Here is a 12,011-nt window from a genome sequence, read left to right as displayed (position 1 = left end):
TAGCAATTAAAGGAATTTTTGCATTTTGACTATTTGAGTGTTACTTCGCAGTAAAAAAAAATAATACATTTCTATCCATTTAGACGGCTGAAAGCAGAAAAGGCGTGACAAATAGGATCTGTGGTCCTGTACAAAGACCGTGACGACGGCGGATTTCGCGGCCTCCCATGCAGTCCGATACCTTCCATTTACGGTCTATGTGCCGTCATCAGGTTTCCAGAAGTGACCTACCAATGATAAGAAACATGGATGCAAATGAAAAAATTAGAGGCTGTGAGTCGGCACTGTTTTCACTCTGGGATTCCCTGTTACAGTTTGTGAGGAAGTAGGCTGGAAGAAGGCTGTGTTCGGTGGCTTAGGGGGCTGTGGAACAAGCTTCCTGAATAAGCTTTTCGGTTTTTCGCGGCGCACTCAACAAAGATATGAGTTTTAGGCAATTGAATTGTATTTGGTTTTGTGAGAATTGAATTTTTGGGCGGTGCTTATCTTTATCAGTGAGAATATGCTAGTTGCACTTGAATCATAATTCATGTGTCTTGTTCGTTGGTATTGTATTCCACACTATCTTGATTGTTGTTATCGTATTCTATACTGTCTTGTGTAGTGTGAGAGCTGGTATAAACACTAGAAGGACTCGAAGAATTTACGATTTCCGATAGACGAAGAGTTCAATTTTTCGTCAAATTCCTCGGATCTTGGCAGTCACCTCAAAATTGGAGGCAGGCATTGGCATTTCTCTACGAATAATGGTCCTAGTTAAGCGAGGGTCATGTCATTTCACAAAAAGCATACATTTTCTTTTGTGTCAAATCGCTACTTTCATGATTTCCGCTTTCACATTTGGAGGACCCTCCTCAGCATCCGACGCCATCATTCATGACAAGCTGAGAAATAGTCACTTTTCGAAAAAAATTAGAATCATTACAGTCAATTTTGAGCTATAATCAAACCTTAATACTACATCGAATCAAATAAAAAGCAATCTCATTTGACATAACTCATAAATCTACCTATAGTAATAGACTAGACATTCAGCACATTGATGTTCACTGGAAGACAGTTGGAACCGGGAGGTGTCATGTTGTCCTTCTCAGTCAACAAAATGTTTCTGTTGCTTGCAGAGTAGTTGTACGTGTCGTGGGTGTCGTAACATGCCCAGAAGTTCCAGTTCTGGATCGACGTAACTCCCAATGCGTTCTCGGCAATTTCGAGCTTTGCAGGAGTAACGGCAGGCCCAACCGCAAAACGGCCCTCGAAGTTTCCAACATTGAATGGGTAATCGGATGCGGGATTGGTGAGAGTTGCATCGCCACTGTCGGCAATGTTGTATTGTAGAACTTGGTCGAAAACGCCAACATAGTAGAAGTTGAAACCAGCGCCGGCGTGGATGTTGTTGAGAGTTCCGAGGTTGTTGTTTCTTTCGTCCACGACTGAGAATGTCACCAATTGGGCGGAAGCGCCCAAGGCAGCAGCGAGAGAGGAAACTATGAATGAGGTCTTCATTGAGGTTTAAATTTGGTTGGATTGGCTTGGTTGGAGGGACTTGTGTTTGGTTTGAAGGCAGATGCTTTCTGATGAACTAGTTCTGGTGTCAAAGCGATGCTCTTTTATACGTTTGAGCCTGCTAAAATTAGGTTGAAGATAGCAGTGTCATCGCTATCAGTCACGAATATTCAATTTATCGAATGCCAAATATAGTTGGACCTTTGTGCTACACTACGGTACCCCAATAACTCCATTTGCAGCTCTCGTATTTTGGAGTATTAGCGTGTATGCATGGAAGTGTTAGCCGTTCCCTTCTTATCTCCGAGGGTAAAAACTGCGATAACAGAGTCCGCAAAACTGGGCAAAAAAGCTCTTGTGTGTAAAGTGAATCTATTCAATCACGTTGATTCTTCCATTGAATATTTCAAGTTGTTTTAATTGTGTTTGTGGATCTCTCCCCTCTAGTCACAATGCACCGTCACGCTGCACATGTATGGCGCGTAACCACACCGTATGCGGCCAACCTTAATTACGAGTTGACACAATAAATGTATTTTTGTCGTTCTTCACGAAGATTCAGCTAATTTCATTGGTCCAATAAATGCATCCGCTGCTCCGTACATCAAACGTAGGGTCCAGTGCTCAATCTTTCATCGGCGAAAAAGACGTCTCTGAGAACCAATGACGAGAAAATGACTGGAAAATGAGCAAATACTTCATAAACAGCTTTGAGTGTAGTCATTACGGGATTATTAGGAGTGCTTGGGTGGCCTCGTGAAAATAGCAAGAACTCCTTTGGCAATGACTCGTCGAACAGTACGTCTAGAACTATCATCGAAACCCCCATTAAAGTATCACTTCTTGAAAAACCTTTGCTTGGTAAATGAATTTGTTTCTAAAACTAAGCCTCGTGTAGAAAGAAAATCAATATTTTCGTTCTAGTATCATTAGACAGTGTACCCAACGCAAGAGTTAGTTTTACCACAAACACAAGCAAACTCAGGAAATCGAACGACCCGAAAAAACAAATAATTCCAAAATTCTCCATATTGACCACCTTCTCTTTCTCTCTTTCTTTCTCCCCCTCTATCCCCTCCACCACTGTACCCTGCCATTATTTCTCCACGATTCATCATACACTCCCACCACTACCTACTACAAAACATGAGTTCCCGAAAACTACAGCAGGAATTCGACAAGCTCCAAAAAAAGGTCACCGAGGGCTTGACCCAGTTCGACCAGACGCACGAGAAAATTTACGCCACCGACAACGCCAGTTTGAAGGAGAAATTGGAGGGTGAACTCCGAAAAGAAATCAAGAAGTTACAACGATCCAGAGACCAGGTCAAGCAATGGCTGAGCGATAGCTCCAACAAGCTCGACCGCGAGCAGCTCCAGGATATCCGCGGGCTCATTGAAAACGCCATGGAGCGCTTCAAGGAGGTGGAAAAGGTGCTGAAAATGAAGCAGTTTTCAAACGAAGGCTTGGAGATGCAGACCAAGTTGGGCGCGCGGGGGTTGGACGAGGCCAAGAAGTTGGAGGCCCTGAAATATGTGACCGACGTTTTGGACGAGTTGAATCGTCAAACGGAGTTGTTACTGGCGGAGATGGACCAGTACGCACACAAGAAAAAACTGGCGGCCATCCAAGCGTCCGTGGACGAATTGAACGAGAAGATCGACCGGAACAACAGTCACGTGGAACGCTTGGAGTTGGTTCTCCGGAACTTGGAGAACGATCGCTTGGAGCCCTCGAAAATAGACGACATCCGCGACGACTTGGACTACTACTTGGAGAATAACCAGGCGGACGACTTCGTTGAATATGACGACTTTTACGATGCACTTGAACTTGATGAGTCGTTGGAAGTGACACCCGCTTTCCCAGCTGCTCCTGCGGAGCAGAGTAGTGCTACACCCAGTCCGAAGAAAGCTTCTTCTGCAAATCCAGTTACGCCTTCTGTTGAGAGACCCGTCTACGCTGCTGCGCCTGCGACCGCACCAGCTGCTACTCCCGCTACTGTCACTATTGCCAATGGCTCTGGTTCTTCTGGAACCCTGGCGGCTGGTCCCTCTACTCCATTATCGGCTCCCCTCAGTCAAAGCAAAGCGCCTCCACCGGGGCTCACTTCGCTCGGCTCGAAGCCCACAACTCCTCTTCCTACTCACCGTTTGACTGTGGCAGAAGAGCTCAAGAAAAAGGCTCTAACTCAAGCAGCCGTAGCTGCCAATTCTACTCCAAACTCACAAGCGCAAATCCCAGAGTCCGCGCATGCAGCACAAGCCGCTTCCCTTTCAGCAACGCTTGCGCGCTCTATCAGTAACGACAGCACAAATATGGGCTCGCTGGTTCACTCCGCTTCGGCTGGAGGTGCTGGATCTGTAGCGCTGCCATCGCCGCTGCCAGCATTGAGCCATGATGGTAGAAAACAGGAACTCACCTGTCAGCTCCCGTCGGTGGTCGACTCGAGACTCAAAAACCCATTGCCGTTCCTGGCTGTTGTGCATCAGTTGGAAGCCTCGCTAGTCAACTGTCCAGACTCATTTGACCTGGAGGTCCCTCGCCAATACAACCCGATCAACGTGCATCCTTCGTCGGTAGACTATCCACAAGAACCTATGTACGAGTTGAATTCGGCTACGATCATGAAGAAGTTCGACACCCACACTTTGTTCTTCTGTTTCTACTACAATGAGGGCGTCGACAACTTGTCTAAATACAACGCTGCCAGAGAGCTCAGCGCCCGTGGCTGGATCTTCAACGCAGAAACAAAGCAATGGTTCAGCGAAGACGACAGCAACAAGCCCCGCAAGGCTTCTCTGGTGGCTCCCGAAGGTGCAGCCACCAGCGGGCATAGTTATAAGTACTTTGACTACCAGAGCAGCTGGCTAGTGAGGAGAAAGGAGAATTTCGAACTCAAGCCGGAGGTTCAGCAGACGTTTTAGTGTACGATAAAGAGGATATAGATGAGCCGTGTGAATTGATGTATGGACAAAACGAATAATATTGCGAAAGCGAGACTATTGTAGAGAATTGTGATTTCAAATCAAAGATAAAAAAAAAGAGAATTTCTAACATTTGTCTGTATTGAACTCAGTGAAACAACAATTGACCTCTCGCTATTTAGAGTAACATTCAAGGCAATTCGTCCAGAATAAGTTCAATCGTTAAACTTTTTTTTTTTTTTTGCCATTACTCTTCTTCTTTTTTCAAAAAATCTTATTTTTTCGGTCCATTCTATTTAAAGTATAGTTATCGGGATCAGGGGTTAGCCGCAGGAGGTCGAAAACACGATGATCTGCGAGCATTCCGCGCTACAAGAAATAAAGTTCGTAAATTAATAATTAAGGATGGCCATACTATGTATTGCGGCTAATTTACGAACCTTATTTCGCAACGGTTTCCCGTATTTGCTCGTATTTTTCTCCTTTTGGTGCCATCTCCTTCCCCAAAGCTGCAGCTCTATCTGCAGGACCTGCGGTCTAGAAACTCGCTTCACAGCTTTCAGAGTTGAACGGCTACTCATCGATATTCTTCCTCGAGTTAAAGATTATTACTATTGTACTTTTAAACATTCGGATTTAAGCACTAGTTCGTACATAACGCCGAACACTTAACCCCGTATACTGCCTCTGTTCCGGAGTTAGACGCTACCTCTCTTTTCTGGTCTCCCACTATCTCCCACAGAAACCATAGTGAAACTTGCGCAAAGTCTTGATCTTGCTGTCACGATTGAAGACCCTTGAATTCTGAATCGTTTGGTTGTTTTTGCTGCCAAAAAGACCCATTTTCCGCTGAGTTATCGGTGATTTTGATAGGTGACAAACCTACATTCGTCTGTTTTCCAGAAATGCTGCACTTGACATTCGTCAAAAGGGACAAGGAATCTCCCACAACCACCAAAACCTACCCCACGGGCCTGGATGGGTGCGTTATCTGTCCAAGTGCTGCCGCTGTGTGTCCCAAATGTCCCTCGGGTCAAGTGTGTAACCAATTGACACGGACATGCTCTACGTGTCCGGAATTTGTTTGTGTGAAAGGAGACGGTGCTGTTCCTGGGTCAAAGCCCATTGGTGCGATTGTAGGAGGCGTAGTTGGAGGTGTGGGCGGTCTAGCTGTGATAGCCATGGTGTGCTTTTTCTTGTACTACAAGCTCATCTACCGCAAGAAGAACCCGCGGAATTCGAGCATTGAGCTTGATGATGAGGCCGAAGGCTCGGAGGCCAAGTACCAGGACTCCGAGAGCTCATACGACCGTGGCGGCTCAAAGGCTCCTCGCAGCCGTCGTCTCTCGTCGTATGAGTCGTTCATGCGGCCTCCAAGATACAACAAACGAGGCCAGGGGTCTGCTGCAGGAAGCGGGTCGCAGCTGTATGAAGAGCGGAGCAGCGGCGCCCGCGGTCTGAACCAAGACGTGTCCAAGAGAAACTCCATGGCCACCACGGTGTCTACCTCCAACGCGTCGAACATCTTGCCGATCGCATACATTCCTGGTGTGACCATCCGGCCCACGAAAAACAACACACGCTCCATATACCTGTACGAGGCCGAGTCGATCAACTCCGAGGCGCCAGACACATCGCTGGTTCTACAGCACCTGATTGTGTCGCTGGGCAATATGATGACTGCTGTCAAAGCACAGCCCAAACTCATTAATGTGGCCCGCATCGAAGAGGACGAAGAGCCTGAAGATTCTGAGGACGACTCTACAAATGTCAACGGTAGCGCCGATGGTGCAGACGAGCCTGGCCCTGTCGATCCATTTGCCGGCCTGCCGAAACAGGAACTTCACCGCCTTGATACCTTGGTCGAAACAGACGGAGAGTCGGACTCGGATGTTGATTCCGATATTGGAGAGATCCGCCGCGCCAACTCTACGAGAAGACATGCCAACCAGTTGGAGGGAGACGAACAGTATGACGAAGACGCGGAGGACACTGGGTCGTTTATCATTCCTATCATGCGAGAGTAGATACTAGCAGGTCATGAGAGTAAATATTGGCGGATTGTTGAAAGAGTGAATATTAGCAGATCATGAGAAGGTGAATATCAGCAGAGAAGATACTATTAACTACGAGCTACGACTTTTTTGATGGTCCGATGGAGATGGATCGAGAGGTGGCAATGTGAAAATCCACCAATTGAACGAGATTGTGGTCACTCACGTTTTTGGTGTGGATGATTTTCCGAGTCAACTGCCAGTCAATTCCAGAAATGGGCCTGGCGAAAACTCAGGTATGGCCATATCGAGCCAATGAACAACAAAGCATAGGCAAACTCAAAAAAAAAGTCGTTTTCATTCTACAGAAATTACAAATCAGCGGTTGATACACCAATACATCTGAATTTGCAGCCACCACCAAACATCCTACGAAACAGTCGACTACTGAACTATCGACAATAATCGTGCACCCAAAAACCAAGGATCCAAATTCCTTTTTCTCTACGGTTCTTTGTTTGCGCTGCCAATTCCTTTTTCTTAAGTCCTGGGTCAACTCTGCATATGCGGTACCACTTCTTCTGTCAACCTGCGCTTACACTACACATCATCATACAGCAAATCGAGAAGCACATCTGAAACCGCAATGCATGAATGGGAACGTTATGGGAGATGGGCGTCACGTGACCTTCACTACATTAAAATTCAAAACTTACTTCAAAATCCAAAAACGCATCAGATCTCGATCCACTCTTCCTGACTAATTTCCTAATTTCCCACTTTCCGGCCCTCGGAAAGGTACTGTCCATCCCAGCCCAAGACACACACCGCCAAAAGAAATTACCACGACATTTCAGGTGCAGACCTGCAGACAGGCACGATCCACACGTCTCATTGGTCAGCAGCCCCTACCCTCGGCGCGCCCGGCCCACCCAACGCAACCTCGGACTTCCTCGCCGCATGCACGCCAGCAAAGTCCGGCCGGCCACCCAACGGGATCGGGACCCCCACCACACGTATAAATACCTCTCGATCCCCCCTCGCCCAATTTTTCTCTACCGAACACAATTCTCCGGACATAGCCCGCCACAAGAATTGCCTCTGTCCCCAAACAACACAACCACAACCACAAAAACGTAAACTTTGAGGATTTGTCAATTGCCGTAATTGCAACTTTTGTATTCCTCGTTTCCCGTTTCCCAATCCCCTAATTTATTACTAAAACCATGTCCGATATCAACCAGTTGGCCATTGCCACCATCCGTCTCTTGGCCGTCGACGCCGTCGCCCAAGCCAACTCCGGTCACCCCGGTGCCCCCCTTGGTTTGGCTCCTGCTGCCCACGCCGTGTGGAAGGAGATGAAGTTCAACCCTAAGAACCCTAGCTGGATCAACAGAGACCGTTTCGTGTTGTCCAACGGCCACGCCTGCGCGCTCTTGTACGCCATGTTGCACTTGTACGGCTTCGACTTGTCGCTCGAGGACTTGAAGCAGTTCCGTCAGTTGAACTCCAAGACCCCTGGCCACCCTGAAGCTCACGAGATCCCCGGTGTGGAGGTTACTACTGGTCCTTTGGGTCAGGGTATCTCCAACGCCGTCGGTTTGGCGCTCGCCCAGAAGCAGTTTGCTGCCACTTACAACAAGGACGACATCACCGTGTCCGACAACTACACGTACGTGTTCTTGGGAGACGGCTGTCTCCAGGAGGGTGTTGCCTCCGAGGCCTCTTCCTTGGCCGGCCACTTGCAGTTGAACAACTTGATTGCCTTCTGGGACGACAACAAGATCTCCATCGACGGTAACACCAACGTGGCCTTCACCGAGGACGTCATCGAGCGTTACCAGGCCTACGGCTGGCACACCATCGAGGTTGCCGACGGCGACCACGACTTGGACGCCATCTCGCGCGCCATCAAGGAGGCCAAGTCTGTCAACAAGCCTACCTTGGTCCGTTTGACCACCATCATCGGTTACGGTTCTTTGGCCCAGGGCACCCACGGTGTCCACGGTGCTCCATTGAAGGCCGACGACATCAAGCAGTTGAAGGAGAAGAACGGCTTCGACCCATCCAAGACCTTCCACGTTCCACAAGAGGTCTACGACTACTACAACTCGCTCGCCGCCAAGAACCAGGAGCTCGAGAAGGAGTGGAACGCTTCTTTGGAGCAATACAAGTCCAAGTACCCAGAGCAAGGTGCCGAGTTGGCCCGTAGACTCAACGGTGAGTTGCCAAAGGACTGGGAGTCCGCTTTGCCAACCTACACCCCTGCTGACAAGCCATTGGCCACCAGAAAGTTGTCCGAGATGCTTTTGAGCAAGGTCATCCCAGTTGTTCCAGAGATCATCGGTGGTTCCGCCGACTTGACCGGTTCCAACTTGACCAGAACCACCGACATGGTCGACTTCCAGAACCCATCCACTGGCTTGGGTGACTACTCTGGTCGTTACATCAGATACGGTGTCAGAGAGCACGGTATGGGTGCCATCATGAACGGTATTGCTGCCTTCGGTGCTAACTACAAGAACTACGGTGGTACTTTCTTGAACTTCGTTTCCTACGCTGCTGGTGCCGTCAGATTGTCTGCCTTGTCCCACATGCCTGTCACCTGGGTTGCTACCCACGACTCCATTGGTTTGGGTGAGGACGGTCCAACCCATCAACCTATTGAGACCTTGGCTCACTTCAGAGCCACTCCAAACTTGTCTGTTTGGAGACCAGCCGACGGTAACGAGGTTTCTGCCGCTTACAAGTCTGCCATCGAGTCCAAGACCACTCCTCACATCATTGCCTTGACCAGACAAAACTTGCCTCAATTGGAGGGCTCTTCCATCGAGGCTGCCGGTAAGGGTGGTTACACCTTGGTTTCCAAGGACTCTCCAGATGTGATCATTGTCGCTTCTGGTTCCGAGGTTTCTCTTGCCGTCGACGCCTCCAAGAAGTTGGAGTCCGAGGGCTTCAAGGCCGGTGTTGTCTCCTTGCCAGACTTCTTGACCTTCGACCAGCAACCACAAGACTACAGATTGTCTGTCTTGCCAGACGGTGTGCCAATTGTTTCCGTTGAGGTCATGTCCTCTTTCGGATGGAGCAACTACTCTCACCAGCAATTCGGTTTGAACAGATTCGGAGCTTCTGGTAAGGCCGAGGATCTTTACAAGTTCTTTGAGTTCACTCCAGAGGGTGTTGCTGAGAGAGCCGTCAAGACTATCCAGTTCTACAAGGGCAAGCCAATCACTTCCCCATTGAACAGAGCTTTCTAAGTTTTATAGATGACTTCTAATAGTATGATATAGTAGAGACAACTGGTGTAGATAAAATATCTTCTTTTTCCAAAGGAAATCCAAATCAACGGAAGAAAACTGTGATTATTGAGTTAAGCTCAATTCTTCAAATGCAATTGGTTGTTTGGATAGAGTAACGCAAAAGCTATCAGATTCTGTTTTGCAATTGTGTGGAACTACAAGAGGTAAATAAACGCATTCATTGGCTCATAAATAGAGGACGGATCAACCAGTCCTATTTTTGTCTCTGGGAATAAATTACTTGGAGGTGTCAACAACGTATCTACCCAAGATCTTACCTTGCTCCATCAACTCGTAGACCTCTGGCAACTCGGACAAGCCGACGATCTTGATAGGACACTTGATCAAGCCTCTGGAGAAGAAGTCGATGGCCTCGGCAGAGTCGGCTCTGTTACCGACGTAAGAACCTCTGATGTTGACGGACTTGACAACGGACTCGAACACAGGTGCGACAACCTTGGCGCCAGCTGGCAATCCGACCAAAACGACGGTACCGGTGGATCTGACGTACTCGACGGATTGTTGCATGGCTCTCTCGGAGACAGAGACGTTGACAACACCGTGAGGACCACCGTTGGTGATGTCCTGGACAGCCTTGACGACGTCCTTGGTGGTGAGGAAGTCGACGAAAGCCTCGGCACCCAAGCTCTTGGCGAAGTCGGCCTTGTCAGCACCACCATCGATACCGACGACTCTGTAGCCCATGGCCTTGGCGTATTGGACAGCCAAGGAACCCAAACCACCGGCGGCACCGGAAATGGCAACCCATTGGCCGGCCTTCAAGTTGGCGGTCTTCAAGGCCTTGTAGACGGTGATACCAGCACACAAGATAGGAGAGATCTCGGCCAAGTCGGTGCCTTGAGGAATTCTAGCGGCGTGGATGGCGTCGGCAGTGGCGTACTGCTGGAAAGAACCATCGTGGGTGTAACCAGACAAGTCTGCGTCAGCACAGTTTGGCTCGCAGGTGGTCTGACAGAACTCACAGGAGTTACAAGAAGAGTTCAACCACTTAACTCCGGCGTAATCGCCGACCTTCCAGCCCTTGACGTTCTCACCCATGGCAACAACAACACCAGCACCCTCGTGGCCACCGACCAATGGCAACTTGGTAGCCAATGGCCAGTCACCCTTCCAGGCGTGCAAGTCGGTGTGACAAACACCGGAGTACTTGACGTTGATCAACAACTCGTTGGCCTTTGGCTTTGGGACTGGGATGTCCTTGTAGAGCAAAGGACCGCCGTTGGTCTCGAAAATGACAGCTTTTTGGGTCTCTGGGATGGACATTTTGTGGAAGTAGGTTAGGATTTGTTGGAGTATGTTGGGAAAAGTAGAGAGGAAAGGCTAGAGGATGGGTGCGGATGTGCCTGTATTTATAGTGCTGGGCACCCCAGATGGCGATGGGTGGTTTGGGCCGATGGGATGGTGTTTTTGTGGGGGAGGAGGGGTGTGGAGTTTAGGGATCGGGAGATGGATGTATGTGTTCGATGGGCGTACTGCAGGAGGCGCCGCTGGGGATGTCGAAGGTGTCGGGAGAAACTGCGGGTATTTGTGTGAGTTTTTGGTTTTAAAGGGTACAAACAGGTACAGATTTTCTGGAGCAGTGTCCATATATCAACCACAGTTTTTTGCATTTGTCTGCTTTTCTGATTTCTCGAGTTCTCGCGGTTTCTCTCAGTTGTGCTCTCAATTGTACTCCGATGGGTGGGGCCATTCTGCAGGACTCGGGGCTAAGCGCATGCCCACATGCACGCCGTCGCCTGTTATCGGCCTGTGTGACGTCTACGCTTCTGTTCGGACTTGGTCGGTGGTGGTCGAGAGACGCAGTCGGGCTTGTTGGTCGGGCCCGGCGTTTGTGGCTTCCATTTGCTGGCGTTTAGGTCCTCTGGTTGTTGGGACTTGGGCACTGCGTTTCGGCGCTTGGAGCATGGATCTGGGAGGTTTTGCAGCCATCCCCAGTACGCCTCTTCTTGAGCTGGGATATTTCTGACGGTTTTTTTTTTCACTGCGGCCAACCTGAGATTCATGACGAATTGGGCCTTATGTTTTGAGAATGTTTCCTAAAAAAACGTGCTGGTTCATTAAAGTTCTGTGTTCTTCAGCCTACCTAAACTTTCCAGGCGCTTATCCCCGTAGCCCCGCTGCTGCCAAAGTCCGGCCCCAGAATGCCCGGACACTTACCTCAATGGAATTCAGGGGCATACGATGGTGCGAAACGCCTAAGGCCGCTGGAATTGAAACGTGTGTCTGTGGGGTGGTTGGTGGTACTGGCTGTGTTGGGACCAAGTAG

At 49.0% G+C, this 12,011-nt stretch overlaps 6 protein-coding genes across 6 annotated transcripts; 4 read left to right on the top strand and 2 right to left on the bottom strand.

Annotated features, from left to right (window-relative positions):
* Positions 1-1,023: 1,023 nt before the first annotated feature.
* PUMCH_001680 (uncharacterized protein) lies at positions 1,024-1,503 on the bottom strand (the record flags this gene model as incomplete). Its single annotated transcript, XM_063020720.1, has 1 exon — positions 1,024-1,503. The coding sequence occupies one exon, from the start codon at positions 1,501-1,503 to the stop codon at positions 1,024-1,026; it is 480 nt and encodes a 159-aa protein (XP_062876790.1).
* A 1,146-nt stretch (positions 1,504-2,649) lies between these two features.
* PUMCH_001679 (uncharacterized protein) lies at positions 2,650-4,431 on the top strand (the record flags this gene model as incomplete). The annotated part of the gene is made up of 1 exon (XM_063020719.1): positions 2,650-4,431. One exon carries the CDS (start codon positions 2,650-2,652, stop codon positions 4,429-4,431), a length of 1,782 nt encoding a protein of 593 aa, XP_062876789.1.
* A 905-nt stretch (positions 4,432-5,336) lies between these two features.
* On the top strand, positions 5,337-6,458 carry PUMCH_001678 (uncharacterized protein; the record flags this gene model as incomplete). The annotated part of the gene is made up of 1 exon (XM_063020718.1): positions 5,337-6,458. The coding sequence occupies one exon, from the start codon at positions 5,337-5,339 to the stop codon at positions 6,456-6,458; it is 1,122 nt and encodes a 373-aa protein (XP_062876788.1).
* Positions 6,459-7,651: 1,193 nt separating this feature from the next.
* On the top strand, positions 7,652-9,682 carry PUMCH_001677 (uncharacterized protein; the record flags this gene model as incomplete). The annotated part of the gene is made up of 1 exon (XM_063020717.1): positions 7,652-9,682. One exon carries the CDS (start codon positions 7,652-7,654, stop codon positions 9,680-9,682), a length of 2,031 nt encoding a protein of 676 aa, XP_062876787.1.
* Positions 9,683-9,961: 279 nt separating this feature from the next.
* Positions 9,962-11,008, bottom strand: PUMCH_001676 (uncharacterized protein; the record flags this gene model as incomplete). Its single annotated transcript, XM_063020716.1, has 1 exon — positions 9,962-11,008. The coding sequence occupies one exon, from the start codon at positions 11,006-11,008 to the stop codon at positions 9,962-9,964; it is 1,047 nt and encodes a 348-aa protein (XP_062876786.1).
* Positions 11,009-11,072: 64 nt separating this feature from the next.
* PUMCH_001675 (uncharacterized protein) lies at positions 11,073-11,711 on the top strand (the record flags this gene model as incomplete). Its single annotated transcript, XM_063020715.1, has 1 exon — positions 11,073-11,711. One exon carries the CDS (start codon positions 11,073-11,075, stop codon positions 11,709-11,711), a length of 639 nt encoding a protein of 212 aa, XP_062876785.1.
* Positions 11,712-12,011: the final 300 nt, after the last annotated feature.

Source organism: Australozyma saopauloensis, chromosome 2, assembly GCF_035610405.1.
Source record: "Australozyma saopauloensis chromosome 2, complete sequence".
NCBI classification, from domain to species: domain Eukaryota; kingdom Fungi; phylum Ascomycota; class Pichiomycetes; order Serinales; family Metschnikowiaceae; genus Australozyma; species Australozyma saopauloensis.
Note: the sequence above shows the minus strand (reverse complement) of the source record. Positions and strands in the feature narration are given on the sequence as shown.